Source organism: Oncorhynchus masou, chromosome 11 (genome assembly GCF_036934945.1).
Source record: "Oncorhynchus masou masou isolate Uvic2021 chromosome 11, UVic_Omas_1.1, whole genome shotgun sequence".
Classification (NCBI taxonomy): Eukaryota; Metazoa; Chordata; class Actinopteri; order Salmoniformes; family Salmonidae; genus Oncorhynchus; species Oncorhynchus masou.
This window is the reverse complement of record NC_088222.1, coordinates 39,874,006-39,889,915: the sequence shown is the minus strand read 5'-3', so window position 1 is coordinate 39,889,915 and position 15,910 is coordinate 39,874,006. Positions and strand designations below refer to the sequence as shown.

The window sequence follows — 15,910 nt, the reverse complement described above, 5'->3', positions numbered from 1 at the left end:
CAGGACAGAACGTCAGCGTCGGGTAAGTTCAAGGGGGTGCGGTGTTCAGGAAGTCTCAAGATTCTGCTCACCTGAGTTAGATTACCTCATGATAAGCTGTAGACCATACTATTTACCAGGAGTGTTTTCATCTATATTTTTCGTAGCTATTTATTTACCACCACAAGCCGATGCTGGCACTAAGCCTGCTCTCAACGTATAGGGCCATAAACAAACAAGAAAATGCCTATCCAGAGGCAGCTCTCCTAGTGGCCGGTGATTTCAATCTTTTCACATATGAGTTCCAAATATCTCTAACGGTCCCCCCAGCGTGAGTTTTCTTATGCCATGATGCCAGAATTCACTCACTGTTCCAATTCACTCACTGAGACTGTTACGCAACAGGACAGTTAACCCATGCTGCCCTCAACCCAAGGCACGGCTTGCTAATTATCTATAGGCTATGTTTAAACTTTTATATTTTACATGATTTTCTAACAGCAGTTTGAAATTAGGTATGTCCTGCCTCCTTATTAATTCACACAGAATTAGCAATTTCAACTAATGTTTGAGACATGCCATGCTAATGTAAGGTGAGGATTAGCTAGATGAAACTACTCTCTTCGATGATAACCCAAGCACTCCAACAGTGTCTCCTCAGGTCAAGTATGCAGCCATTTGCACATCTCCAGTCAAAACAGGCAGTTCACCCACTGTTCCTAGGGTGTCATTGAACATAAGAATTTGTTCTTAACTGACTTGCCTAGTTAAATAAAGGTAAAAATAAATAGAAATAAAAATTAAAAACAGAACCTGCCCGAACTTTTTCCCCCTGGTGTATTTTCTGGCTGGCACCCGCATTGCCTTCATTGTTGTTTTCCTTAATAATAATTACTATGCATCCCTGTCAAAGTAAGTGCCGTATTACCTTATCATAACACAGTTTCTGTGTAACATGTTATGTCATATCTACTGTAGCACACCTTATTTATATATGGAGCATAATGTATTATGTGTGTATTCATTTATAACTGCAGACAAGTGACGTATTGATTTCATAAACTTTGTGGTGTTATACTCAATTGTGCTTATGTAGTTATATTTTTATATTAGTTCTATAAAACAATGCTAATTGCTCCAAAGAAGTATTAGCTTGTGTTGTATCCTTGGAAGCTGCCTTGGCCTTATCATGACCATTGCATTGTCCTGTGTATTCATTTGGTCTACATAGGTCTGCCCTGCCCCCTTGTGAAGCCCTTGTGGAGCTCTTCAGTTATTGTAATATTGTTTTATTGAATATATTTTATTCTAATTACTAATAATTCCTCTTTATTCCGTACTTTCAGAAGCCACATACACACAGTATTGAACAAAACTTGCCAACATCATAACTGGAACTGAACATGTGCAGAAGATTGAGGTCAGCTTTTGTATGCTAGCAACAAACTGTTTGGAGAGGGAGTAGGGAAGTTGAGGGAGTGGAGAGGATGATGAGGGAGTGGAGAGGTGAGTGAGATATTGTCAATATAATTGCATAATAGAACTGCATTTGATTTGTGTGTGAACTATGTCCAATTACAAAAAAACGTTGTTCAGTAATCATCTAGATGCTAGATGGCGGTGAACTATGTGGCCATTGAGGACAGCAGTGTAGATCAGATGGAAAAATATCTTCTTATACCACTTGGTGGTTTTCCGAGTGCATGTCACAAAGCTGTTTATCATGTCCGCTTTATCCACTGCCCCCATTTTGCGATTAAAGTCAAGCATACAGTCTGGTTTGATCGTTCCCTTTCTTGTCAGGTGGTCCACCTTCCCCGTGGCTGTCTCTGCTCCTGTAGCTCCAAGGCATAGCAATTGGTCTCCAACACTGTCTCCCACCAGATCCCCTGTCAGAATCAGCTTGAAGCATTCTGCCTCAGAGGGAGATGGCAAGGGGCTTTGCACTCCAGCCTGGCTTATCAAAGCCAACAACAGGGCCAGGAGGAGTGAAGTGGCAGGAGGCCTTCCAGCTACCGCAGACTTCCGTACTTCACACACTTTTGGTGTGCTTCCAAAACCACCAGCATCTTCAGAGAGACCTGGGACTTTGTCAGTGGACAAGGTGTCCTCAGAATCAGGGTTCTCAATGGCCACAAGGTGGGGAGCGGGGTCTGCTGCTCCTTCTCCTCGCTGTCAGTGTCAGAATCTGATTCCTCACTGTCATAGTCAGAATCATTGTCAGAATGGACAAAAATCTCCAGAATTTCCGCTTTTTTGACTGAATGGCTCCAAGTGAGTGTTAGGGGTGATGTGATTGGCTGGTGTGGTGATACTGATGATTTGTCTCCACAGATGGTTTGTTTACATAGCAGGTTAATGTAATTAATGTGTCAGGTTAGGATAACTAAAGCAGCAGGTTAGGTAAATTAACATAGGAGGTTACGAGAATGAGGTTAAGGTTAGGAAGAGGGTTCGGGATAGGCTTAACTACAATGCTACTGTTGTCAACAACTGTTGTCTCTGACATGACCACTAGGGGTGGCAGGGTACCCTAATGGTTAGAGCGTTAGACTAGTAACTGAAAGGTTGCAAGTTCAAATCCCCAAATCTATTGTTCTGACAGGCAGTTAACCCACTGTTCCTAGGCCGTCATTGAAAATAAGAATTTGTTCTTAACTGACTTGCCTAGTTAAATAAAGGTAAAAAAATACATTTAAAAAAAGATGGAGTAGCCATGCCAACAACAGCTCTATCTAGCTACAATGGTAGAAACTTAAACAGACCATCTGTGGTGACAAATCCTCAGTAATGTTTTCATAACACCGGCACGGGCCACTTGTATCAATAAATCACTATCAGAAATTGGTTTGTGTGGTAATACATTTTTTATTTACTGTTTTAAGTACTGGTGACATATCATGCATTCCGATTCTTGCATATTATAATGGACACATATAATGTGTGTAAAATACATTTTAGAAGGTTGTTCTGGTTAGTACACATCAAAGGGTTAATGCAGGAAACAGAAAACTGTCTTACCTAATTTTTACCAGCAAGTCACTTCTGCAACTAGAAACGAAAAAACTATTGAACACATTTATTCCACACACAGGGACACATACAAAGCTCTCCCTCGCCCTCCGTTTGGCAAATCAGACCATAACTCTTATCTTTCTTATTCCTGCTTACAAGCAAATACTCAAACAGGAAGTACCCGTGATGAGCTCAATGCAGAAGTGGTCCGATGAAGCAGATGCTAAGCTACACGACTGTTTTGCTAGCACAGACTGGAATATGTTCCGGGACTCGCCCGATGGCATTGAGGAAATTACCACGTCGGTCACCGGCCTCATTAATACGTGCCAGAGGACGGCTAGTTTCCGTTCTCCTCTAGGTAAATTTACTTTAATACAAAACCTAGGAGGCGTGTGGTTGTCACCCCCTTCCATATACTTACACAGTAGATTGACTAATGATTACACCCTAGATCAGGACACTAACCCGGACACTTGTAAGAAATCCCACTATGCCCTTCGAAGAACCACCAAACAGCCAAAGCATCAATACAGGACTAAGATTGAATCCTATTACACTGGCCCTGATGCTCCTCGGATGTGGCAGGACTTGTAAACTATCATGGATTACAACGGGAAACCCAGCTGCGAGCTGCCCAATGACACAAGCCTTCCAGACAAGCTAAATGCCTTGCTTCGAGAAAAGCAACATCAACGGGGCTGTAGTTGAGTGGGTCGAGAGCTTCACGTTCTATGGCAAGCAGTACAGAAGTCTGGAACCAACAGGACCCTGAACAGCTTCTACCCCAAAGCCATAAGACTGCTAAACAGTTAGTTAAATAGTTAACCAAATAGATATCCGGACTGTCTGCATTGACCCTTTTTGCATACTTTTTTTGACTCATCACATACGGTGCTGCTGCTGTTTACTCTCTGACTTTATTCCTAGTTATATGTACATATCTACAGTACCCCGTACCCTTGCACATCGACACGGTACTGGTACCCATTGTCTATAGCCAAGTTATCTATATTCATAGTGTATCTATTATTACTTTTATTATTAGATGTTTAACTTATCTATTTTCTTTCTCTCTGCATTGTTGGGAAGGGGCCGTAAGTAAGCATTTCACTGTTAGTCCACACCTGTTGTTTACGAAACATGTGACAAATAACATTTCATTTTACCTTGAATCTGAGCTGAGGCGGTTAGCATTTTGAAATTATTTAACCATAATCTTAATTGTTTAAAACCTGGATGTTTCATGTCATTTTATGAAGCATATCATATCTTGTTTTAAAGTAGCCTAGCCTAGCCAAAATACGATCATAGACATGTTGGGGGAATTATTATTTTATAAACACTTTATATGCCATTAAAACCAGCATTATCTATTGGTTTTCAAATCAATGTTATTTTATTGTCCAGCAGCCAAAGGCATAATCCTAGTCAAATCAGTAACCCAGTTGATGCATCTTTAGATCTCCCCATTCTCATGCGGTGCGCTTTTGAGAATGGTGTTTTGTCGCTAATTACACATTTCCCGCCTTCTAGATGGTAGTGGGGTAAACAGGCCGTGGCTCAGGTAGCTGAGGTCCTTGATAATCTTCTTGGCCATTCTGTGACCCCAGATGCTGTAGATTTCCTGGAGGGCAGGCATGCATTGGGCTGACCACACCATTGTCTGGAGAGCCATGTGGTTGCGGACGGTGGAATTGATGAGGATCTACCCCATCACACCACTCTTATTAATCATTAATAAAACATAATACAATGGGCCATTATATCGTCTGTTTCCCAGTATTTCTATGCCTGTAATGTCTGTGTGTGAGTTATGATTTGTTTTTGCCATTACTTGATCTATTTTAAATGTAAGAATATGTTGCAGATTTAAACTTTAATTGGTGCCTATGTAAACAAATAAATATGAAATGTTTTCAATATCCAACTTGTTCCTCTACAATACTTTTTAGGGTAGGTAATAAGTTGTAGTCAGGTGGTCATTACCAGGTTTCGATGAGGTCTTAACTATGACCAGTACATAATATAGCACATAATAGTGGTCAAAACTATGACCAGCTGGTTGTATCATGGCCAGAAAAATACTTAATATTCTGGTCAGTAAAAATATGTAAAAACCTCCATCCTTTTCTTAACGGTGACAGCTGAGAACCCTTTTAGATTCTAGATGGCACTTTTTTTGATGAACCCTTTTAGGTTCGAGATGGCATCTTTTTTCTCTTGTGGAATCCAGTTTCTCTCCTGATGCATAGAAAAAAACTGTAATGATCATTAACATAGCTAGTACAAACCTAGCTCTTACAAAGCTGGTTAGTAGGAATCAATACACATTGAAGATCAGAGTATCAAACAGAAGAAAAAAAAAGACAAAACTTGACTATTGATTTAAGGAGTGGTGGTGCTGCTCTCTCCTTTCCACTGAGAGGGTGGCCAAGCACTGCTGTAGAGGACATGCATCAGGTCATTGACATTTTTCAGGAACTGTAAAGACAGAGACAAATCATGATTAACCATTACATAAGGTCTTCACTAAGTTCGACTTAGCATAGAAAGTGACTACGTTGCCCCTCAGCAATCTGCCAGTCAGGCAGACATACGGAGAGAGCTCGAGAGAGAGAGACAGCAAAACATAGGCTATTTACATACATTTCTTAGTTAGGATAACTTCTGTACTCCTTCCTTTTGTTCCCTCCTCTATCCTGCCATCCAAGCTAGAAGATTCCTGCAAAAAAGAAAACCAAGAATTGAAAAAGGCAGTTGAGAGTTGTAACGTTAGAATGAGTGTTGAGGGGGAGCTGGGATAGGCTAAATATATTGTATTGTCAAATACAAAATACCAGTATCCCTGATGAATCAAGAAAAACTTCACTTCCATATGGGGGGTACATGTTTCAAGAATTAGGCTATCTTAAAATATCTCTCTCTCTCTCACACACACACACACAATCTCTCTGGTTCTCTCTCAGACACTATCTCACACACAGCTGGCATGACACAATGTTGACATGATGAAATCTTTTCAATATGTTTTTGTGATCATCATCATCATCTCTTTCCCCCTCTCTCCAATACGAAAATGTGGCTCTGGACATTTGACCGGCAGCATTTTAACTTTTGAGAAATTTACCAGACCTGTATGCATTGGATGCATAACCTGATTAGGACATCCACCCAAGGTTCTCAGATTGACAGAAATCACATTTAGATTATGGTAATTCATCTTAACAGAACCTGCAAGTTGAGGATGCAACGATGCGCGGTCCTTCTTACCAAATTCTGATGCCAACAAGACATTTCATGTGACAGAGATTAAAATATAATTTCTAAATTTAGAAAGAGGGGAGATCTGATATACAACAACGAACATGGGGTGCTAGGATTGTGCATTTGGCTACTGGACAATGAAAGAAAGTTTATATAAAATAATTGCCTCCACGGATATGGTCTGATTTTGGCTGGGTTACTTTGAAGCAAGGTACTTTGAAGCAAGGTACTTTGAAGCAACCATTAAGTATATGTTTTCAAAATGCATACTGCCTCCACCTCATTACAAAGTGGTTTGAGATACTGTAGCTGTCGCGCTGTCTGACAGATTTTCTGCTCAAAGGCTCTGTATCTGTATGCTATAAACCTATAGACCGATAAGCATGACTGGTCATCAATGAATAGGATAAAAAGCATTAGTTCACAATGGGATTTTTTCTTCTCCCAGACAATTGGCCAGTACCAATTTTGTTTATCTGCTTTTCTATTTTTTTATCTGCCAAAAGCCGGCTAATACTGGCTAATGGAAACTATGCACAGAACACACACACGCGCGCGCATAGATAGCATGACAACATTGACATGACAATGTTTTCTATACACACACACACACACAGAGAGAGAGAGAGAATACACACAGACACAGAAATGTACTGTCATTTCAAGTGGAACTAACAGCATTTTAGCAACATAAAATCTTAAAATCTGTTCATATACACCCCCAGGAAGAATATGACACTTAAACAAATTTATTCTGACAAGAAAGCACTTAGATATTGTAATTTTCATACATTCTTAGAAGGTTTGTGAATTACGTATACTAAGGCTTTTGTGAAAATTCCATAGCAATATAAAGTGGGAAAGCGGCCGTGCGTTTGGACAATTAACTGCAGTAAATAAAACCTAATAAAAACATCTGTCTCGTCCACGACCAGAGTCTACGCAGACCGGTGTGCCAATCAGAGCTACAGTAGACCTGTATTTTCCACACAGGCCTGCCATCATTCACTTTGAATTGGACTGTTTGTTTACAGGCAGTTGCAACAGCAAGACTTAAGATATTTCAAACGCATTCGCGTCTCAAAAAGTCACAACACATTTCTGCAAATATGTCAATGCCACTTGGGAGTCCTCTTACATTTGGGAACTTAACAGTCCTATTGATCAAACAACCATGAAAAGTTAGGCTTTCTCTCCCTCAGTTATGCACATCAACAAAAAAATCAACAACTAATGCTAGCCAGAGAAAGATGAGCTAAAATCTAACGAAGGAACATTAGATAAACTCTCTCAAATGTTTTAATTTAATTGACAGTCAAAATTGCACTGATAAACAGTGGGGAATTGTAGCCTACTCCTTCTTCTTCAGCTTGCCTGATAACAATACATGCTTGTCCCAACCAAGTTCCCAAAGCTAACTGGCTAAAGTTGGCTAGCTTGCTGGCTAGCTACTTCTAGACACAAACGAGAGAACACCTTACTGACCATTTTACTCGCCCTAGCAAAGCTGGTCAGGCTGTTTACATGTTATCTAGAGCGTTCATGACTAACTTCGTAAATTCATCAGTTATTCTGCGCTCTGCCACACTTAGCGAGAGTGCTCTGAAATCGGAGTAAATAGCCAGAGTGAATTTGTGAACGCAAGCGATATGCTAACTGGATAACAGTCGTTCAAGTTATTGCTAGCTAACCAAATGACACCTGCATCTCTAGCTGTGTACAGTATAGTCACCGAAAAATTATATGAGGGGGAAAAGTCACTCACTCACCCACTCCTCCAATGACATGACATGACATCCTCCTAGCAGCTAGCAAGCTAGCTATATAGCTATCGTTTGGCATGCTACGTAAATAGATATGCCAGCCTATAAGCCACATTATGACTGACTTATGATCATTGCCCTTGCTAGTTTGATTGTATTGACATTACCAGCCTTAGTTACATTCATTTGTTTTTGTCCTAAATATTGAGCAATTGAAACTGAAACAGTGCATCCCAAATGGAGGCAGCAAACTTTGTACCAGGCCAGCTGTGATTTAAACCTGATCACAATATTTTTGGAAGTATCAAGAAATGAATTGGTGAATTATATTATTCATGCATTGAACTGCATCCATCTATTCTGCCAACAATGCCTTAGTGTACATCATGAAATATTACGGCAAATATAACCTATTTTTAAAAGCTTTTATAAAGTTGATTTTGTAGCATAAACTGGAAATGTTCCATTTTGGGATGATGTTATGATTGTCTGTTTGTTTCATATCTGCAAAGTAGTTAAAAAGCTGACAATTCCACTTTAACTAAACAGATATCAAAATGTTAGCTAGCTAGCTACAACAGGTAACAATTTAAACTTACCATGTCCATGGAGTATTAGCCAGAGAGCTAACATTAGCTAGCTAAAACTAGCCAGCTAGCTAGCAATACTTTTCTTGATGTTCTTCTCCCCAACAAACCGCCGCTTTAAAATAAAACAAGAATGCAGGAGAACAGGGACTACCATTTAGCAGTCTAATCTTTTCACATTTTTTTGTGTACATTTCGAGACACTGATGTTGTTTCCCAGTGATGTTGTTGTGTAGCCTACTGGGCACTTTGTCCCAACATGCTGTATGGAATGTTGATGCTCGAGCAATATGCTCAAGCAAGCATACTGCCTGCGCTCACAGATCTATTGCTGCGCGAGGCACAGATTCCAATCCAAGTTTTAGCTGGAACTGATATGCCTACGTCCTTACTTAGTTACTGAAATTAAAATAAAATTACTGCATGCATTATGTTAATTGCTTAAAAGCTTTAAGGGAAAAGACAATTGTCATATTCTCAGGGTCAAATTCAGGTGCAATAATGCTTTTGTAATTATTGATGGAAATAAATGGGATAACAATAGGGTTTTGTAAATCCTGGTGGATTGTAGTAGGATATTGCAATAAAAGACATAGGCCTATGTGTTATTTGTTAAATTCTGAAAGCAAATGTAGTTAGTCATAATAGAACAACAAATTGCATTCAGTGGAACAGAAGAAAATGTGCACTACAATAAATATTGCAATTAACATCAACAAAAGATTATCATTAGAAGCCAACACACACAGCAAGCTACCAGATATCATTCATTAAACAACAATTATTTCAATGTACTGCAGGTTTACCGCATTTTTGTATTATTGTGCATATTTATCTTCCATGCTGGTAGCCAAGAACAAATGTTATGGAAGTGAATGTGCACTTTTCAATTGGGTGGCCTGCAACTATGAAAAACACTGCCATAGCCTGTAGTAAAAGCAAAAGCATTTATAGCATTGGAGATTCTCTAATTTAGGGATAATTTCTGATAGCTATAGGACCGCAGAGACTGTCACTAATGTTAGCTTTTAATGACCTATCAAATTCGATGACCTGGAGGTGAAATATCACAATTCTTTGTTATTTTTTAAAATTGGTATTTCATCACCTGCTGAATAAAAACTTCAAATGTCCCTACTCCTGAAAAAGTGAATTGGGCTGGATAAGCTGAAGTGGACTTGGCCAGAGTACCATTAACCGGAGCCCAGAGTAATATCATTCTGCCAGACTCTGGAAAAGCTTGGCCTGCATGAAGCCCACCGAGTCCGAGCCCATGCAGAGTGTCAAAACGGAATAGGGCCGAGCCCAGCATGTTGACTGGGTACAGTATGCCACGAGACCCTAACCTGCTTTGGTGCCCTCTGCCAGCTGTTGTTTGCCAAATGTGCTAAGCTGAATCATGCAAACACCTCTGGAAAAAAACATTACTCCAACTGTAATAATTGTAATGGTTCTAATGTCTTATTTGCACTGGGTGCATGGCTTACAAACACTATGTACATATTTATATAGATTGGTGTAGCATTCAGATAACTGGTCAGTAGTTCAATCAGATTTCAACCAAAAAACAGATGTCACCCAAAATAATATGTATTTTTCATGACGTCAAAAAAACGTTTGGTTGCGATCTGGTAATAAGACCTCCCCGAACATTATTTCAACCAGTAACATACGTCTTTATCACATAGTATGCCCACTGGGCTGCGCTGCTGCAGAAAGGCAACAGTCTGGAGGCTAGACCTATAGCCTAAAAAAATGACATTTCCCAGGATAGGGTAGCAAGCAACAGGCATTGTTCTTAAACAATAGTCTAACCTTACTCAGTTCACTCACCCGGCTCCTTTCCTATGAAGATGACTTGTGTCTCAGAATTGTTCACCTTTTCGTCCCCAAAACAGATCCTATCGTTTATCTTTTCTTCCGCAAGGTAGAGGGCTCTACCTTTCGCTTTGTCCTGCCATCGAACCGATCCCCTTCAAGCGAGAAAGCTGCGCGCACACTCCATGGTTTTGAATGTAAGATCTCCACGTCGCCATGGAGATGGAGGGAGCTCTTATCCAGAAAATAATAGGTATCGCTTCATTAGCAACAACGCTTCACCAAGCCGGCCCCTTCAGCATTTGCTTTGAAGACAAAAATGCCTTATTGTCGTGATCACTAATTTAATGAGAAAGTATTCTCTAGACAGAAACTGATTCTAGAATAAGATTATATTCTAGAACATTAAAAAAATGTCAGGCCTGTGTTTGAAAGAACAAGACTCAGTTTAATGGAAAATGAAATAACTGATAGTTAAATGTTTTTGTTTTATGGTATACTAACATTATTAGAAAGGTTGAAAACACAATTGACCCACAGACCTCAAGGAAAATAAAGTGCTTCATTAATATTCTGTGGAACATAGGCCTATAGGCTAAGTAGCCAACACAGGTCTATGGAAATACTCTTTTGACAGATTTTTCTGATAAAGCACACACGTTATTCAATTACTATTAATAATGTCTGACAAATGAGAATGCAAGGATAGATAAGAGATCATGTGGAAACCATCTGTATAAGGTTCCACTGTTCCTTTTTCACGTGCGGCAAGTGCATGTTATAAACGAGACTTCACACTCAAAGCTTGTTGCTTTTTCATTTAAATGATAACTGGATACTCTTGTTCACTTGTACAATTTACGAAAGATAAAAAGGGGAAACGGTGCACTGTGTTATGTAAAATCACCCACTCCCCCACTTATATTATCCGTAATTTCTCAGTCACCACAAAACCAGTCTAACGTCCGGGGTAAAATAAGCCAGTTTACATAACCTACCTTGTTGATAGACGCCGCTCTTATTCATTCATCCTGTTGAACAATTAAGATTGTCGTTTCACATAGGGGCAACGTAGGCTAAGAGTTGCTAATTTCACCTTTCCCCTCACATCTCGTTGAAAAATCCATCTCCTTTCATTCTGTTATGTCCCCTTCTTTTGAGCTCGGCCAAGTATGAAGAGAGAGAGAGAATGGGCGAGAGAAAGTCTGAGTGAGGGAGAGAGTAGGCTATTTGTGTGTAAAGAGGGACAGGGGTTGAGAGAGAAAGAAAGAGCGGGAGAGGGGGAGGAGGACTTCAAATAGCTGAGATCCAGGTTGTTGTGTATGGACAGAGCTGTCATGAGGAAGTGTATGAGAATTGAGGAAATCACAGAGGATCTGTGATAGCAACCCAACCAGGCAACCTGGTCTCAGAGCATTTAGTATTATTCTGTACGTAAATCCGAGACACTCCATTTTTTATGACATGTTATGAATAACAATTTGTAATATGTGTTCTGAATTTGCAAAAAAGGTACAATATGTTACGAATTTGCAAAACATGATATGTTACAAATTCTAGCTAGATGGCTAACGTTAGCTATCTAGCTAACATTAGCTAGGCTATGGGTTGGAGTTGGGGTTAAAGTTAAGTTTAGGAGTTAGGTTAAAGGGTTAGAGTTAGGGGAAGAGTTAGCTTAAAGGGTTAAAGTCAGGGTTAGGAGACGGGTTAGATAACATGCTAAGTAGTTGCAAAGTAACAAAAAAATAGTAAGTAGTTGAAAAGTTGCTAATTAGTTGCGAGATGTTTGTGTTGTACCAGCAAGGTCTCATAGACTAGATGTAACAGTAAATGTAAATCCGGAACACTAAACTGAGTCTGAAATGTTACGTTTGTATGGTTATACAGTGGGGTAAAAAAATATATTTGGTCAGCCACCAATTGTGCAAGTTCTCCCACTTAAAAAGATGAGAGAGGCCTGTAATTTTCATCATAGGTACACTTCAACTATGACAGACAAAATGAAAAAAAAAATCCAGAAAATCACATTGTAGGATTTTTAATGAATTTATTTCCAAATGATGGTGGAAAATAAGTATTTGGTCACCTACAAACAAACATGGTTTCTGGCTCTCACAGACCTGAAACTTCTTCTTTAAGAGGCTCCTCTGTCCTCCACTCGTTACCTGTATTAATGGCACCTGTTTGAACTTGTTATCAGTATAAAAGACACCTGTCCACAACCTCAAACAGTCACACTCCAAACTTCACTATGGCCAAGACCAAAGAGCTGTCAAAGGACACCAGAAACAAAATTGCAGACTTGCGCCAGGCGGGGAAGACTGAATCTGCAATAGGTAAGCAGCTTGGTTTGAAGAAATCAACTGTGGGAGCAATTATTAGGAAATGGAAGACCACTGATAATCTCCCTCGATCTGGGGTTCCACGCAAGATCTCACCCCGTGGGGTCAAAATGATCACAAGCAGAGAGCTGGGACCAAAGTAACAAAGCCTACCATCAGTAACACACTACGCCGCCAGGGACTCAAATCCTGTAGTGCCAGACGTGTCCCCCTGCTTAAGACAGTACATGTCCAGACCCGTCTGAAGTTTGCTAGAGAGCATTTGGATGATCCAGAAGAAGATTGCGAGAATGTCATATGGTCAGATGAAACCAAAATAGAACGTTTTGGTAAAAACTCAACTCGTCGTGTTTGAAGGACAAAGAATGCTGAGTTGCATCCAAAGAACACCATACCTACCGTGAAGCATGGGGGTGGAAACATCATGCTTTGGGTCTGTTTTTCTGCAAAGGGACCAGGACGACTGATCCGTGTAAAGGAAAGAATGAATGGGGCCATGTATCGTGAGATTTTGAGTGAAAACCTCATTCCATCAGCAAGTGCATTGAAGATGAAACGTGGCTGGGTCTTTCAGCATGACAATGATCCCAAACACACCGCCCGGGCAACGAAGGAGTGGCTTCGTAAGAAGCATTTCAAGGTCCTGGAGTGGCCTAGCCAGTCTTCAGATCTCAACCCCATAGAAAATCTTTGGAGGGAGTTGAAAATCCGTGTTGCCCAGCAACAGCCCCAAAACATCACTGCTCTAGAGGAGATCTGCATGGAGGAATGGGTCAAAATACCAGCAACAGTGTGTGAAAACCTTGTGAAGACTTACAGAAAATGTCATTGCCAACAAAGGGTATATAACAAAGTATTGAGAAACTTTTGTTATTGACCAAATACTTATTTTCCACCATAATTAGCAAATAAATTCATAAAAAATCCTACAATGTGATTTTCTGGATTTCTTTTTCCATTTTGTCTGTCATAGTTGAAGTGTACCTATGATGAACATTACATACCTCTCTCATCTTTTTAAGTGGGAGAACTTGCACAATTGGTGGCTCACTAAATACTTTTTGCCCCACTGTATATGACAGATGATAACTTAAAGTAAAAACAAAACTAGGGTGGCTACTAGAGGTGGATGAGTGGGTGTATAATGCAAACGTCAGAGGGGGCACGCAAGATGGCGGTCAGTGCAGATAATTTGTTTTTGTAGCTGAAGGAATTATTGGATTTCCTTACCCATTTATGACCATTGGATCATTTCTATGGTCATAAAACCCTGTATGAATATGGTTTAGTTTATTTACCAAAGTAATTGATTACTTTCTGCAAGTTATTCACCTCTAAAACTAAGTTTGTGACAACACTAGATAGCCAGATAAGCGAGCGAGCTCAAACTAGTTTGTCGAACGTACATGGAAACTTCCAGAACCAAAAGGAAAGAAATAGAGAGAACGTCAAATGGACAATTAATCACAAAAGACAGTATGATTTTGGGTACTCGTCTTCAGTGCAACAGTTTTCTTCTTCGTCTGAGGAGGAGTAGGAAGAATCGGACCAATATGCAGCGTGGTAAGTGTCCATGTTAATTTATTAGAACTGAACACACAAAACAAAATAACAAAGTGAATGAAAGAAACAAAACAGTCCTGTCTGGTGAAACAACACACTAAACAGAAAACAACTACCCACAAATCATAGTGGGAAAACAGGCTGCCTAAGTATGGTTCTCAATCAGAGACAACGATTGACAGCTGCCTCTGATTGGGTACCATACCAGGCCAAAAGCAGAAATACAAAATATAGAACAAAAACATAGAATACCCACCCCGACCCACGCCCTGACCAAACTAAAACAGAGACCTGAAAAGGAACTAAGGTCAGGACGTGAGAGTACCCCCCCAAAGGTGCGGACTCTGGCCGCAAAACCTAAATCCATAGAGGGGGTCTGGGTGGGGACGTGGACCCCACTCCACCATAGTCTTGGCCCACTTAAGTGGCGCCTTTGGAGCGGCGAACCTCGCCGCCAACCTCGGACTGGGGACCCTTGTAGTGGGCCCCGAATAGACGGGAGACTCCGTCAGCGCCGGACAGGCGGGAGACTCTGGCAGCGCCGGAGTGAAGGGCGGCTCTGGCAGCTCCTGACTGACGGGCGGCTCTGGCAGCTCCTGACTGACGGGCGGCTCTGGCAGGTCCTGACTGACGGGCGGCTCTGGCAGGTTCTGACTGACGGGCGGCTCTGGCAGGTCCTGACTGACGGGCGGCTCTGGCAGGTTCTGACTGACGGGCGGCTCTGGCAGGTCCTGACTGACGGGTGGCTCTGGCAGCTCCTGACAGGAAGGCGGCTCTGGCAGCTCCGGACAGGAGGGCAGCTCTGACAGCTCTGGACAGGAGGGCGTCTCTGGCAGCTCCGGACAGGAGGGAGAACCTGGAGGGAGGATACTGAGAGACAGCCTTGTGCATGGGACTGCCACAGGACCCAGCAGGCTGGGGAGACCTACAGGAGGCCTGGCGCGCAGCCTTGGCACCACTCCTCCAGGCTGGATGACCACTTTAGCCCGGACACTCCAGAGTGCAGGCACAGGTTGAACCGGGCTGTGGGTGAGCACTGGAGATCTGGTTCATACCACTCGCACCTCTCAGCTTAGGCTGTTACCTTACGACCCCTGCACTCCAGTCAAGCCCCAGGGGGAAAAGATCAGAGGCCAAGAGGGTATGTCACTTCTTGAGATGCAAAGCAATATTGTAATGCTTTTGACAGCAAAGATAGATGAAAGGGCAAATGGCTTGGAGGTCATGGTTAGGGAGAATACGATGAAAATTGGGGCCATTAAAAAAATCTGTTGACTTTATCTTTGGAGAAGTGAAATCCCTCAAAAGTGACATGAAGAAAGTGGAAGTTATCTGCCAGGAAAATTTAAAGAAGGTGGCTGAACTCGAGCAAAAGCTGAATGAGGCGGAGAGATACCAGCGCAGGTGGAACCTGAGGCTCCATGAAATTCCAGAGCAGGCGGGTGCGGACATCAAATGCAGAGTTGTTGACATTTGTGGAGCTATCATTCCCAATTCAAAAGCTGAACTTATGGAAAATGTAGACATTGTCTATCGTTTGGGAGACTCGAGTATCAAGACAAGAGACCGAGGAAAA

General features: G+C 41.3%; 1 protein-coding gene and 1 long non-coding RNA gene across 2 annotated transcripts in view; both read right to left on the bottom strand.

Moving 5' to 3' along the window:
• LOC135548690 (G protein-activated inward rectifier potassium channel 2-like) overlaps positions 1-11,758 on the bottom strand; it is a 114,614-nt gene extending 102,856 nt beyond the window's left edge. Inside the window, exon 1 of the mRNA XM_064978527.1 lies at positions 11,428-11,758. Within this exon, the coding sequence (XP_064834599.1) occupies positions 11,428-11,455 (28 nt within the window). The 5' untranslated portion in view covers positions 11,456-11,758. The remainder of the gene's footprint in view (positions 1-11,427) is intronic.
• On the bottom strand, positions 2,839-10,714 carry LOC135548691 (uncharacterized). Its single transcript, XR_010456874.1, has 3 exons — positions 10,445-10,714; positions 5,644-5,719; positions 2,839-5,478 (listed from the first exon to the last, which is right to left on the bottom strand). It is a non-coding gene; the product is annotated as an uncharacterized LOC135548691 (long non-coding RNA).
• Positions 11,759-15,910: the final 4,152 nt, after the last annotated feature.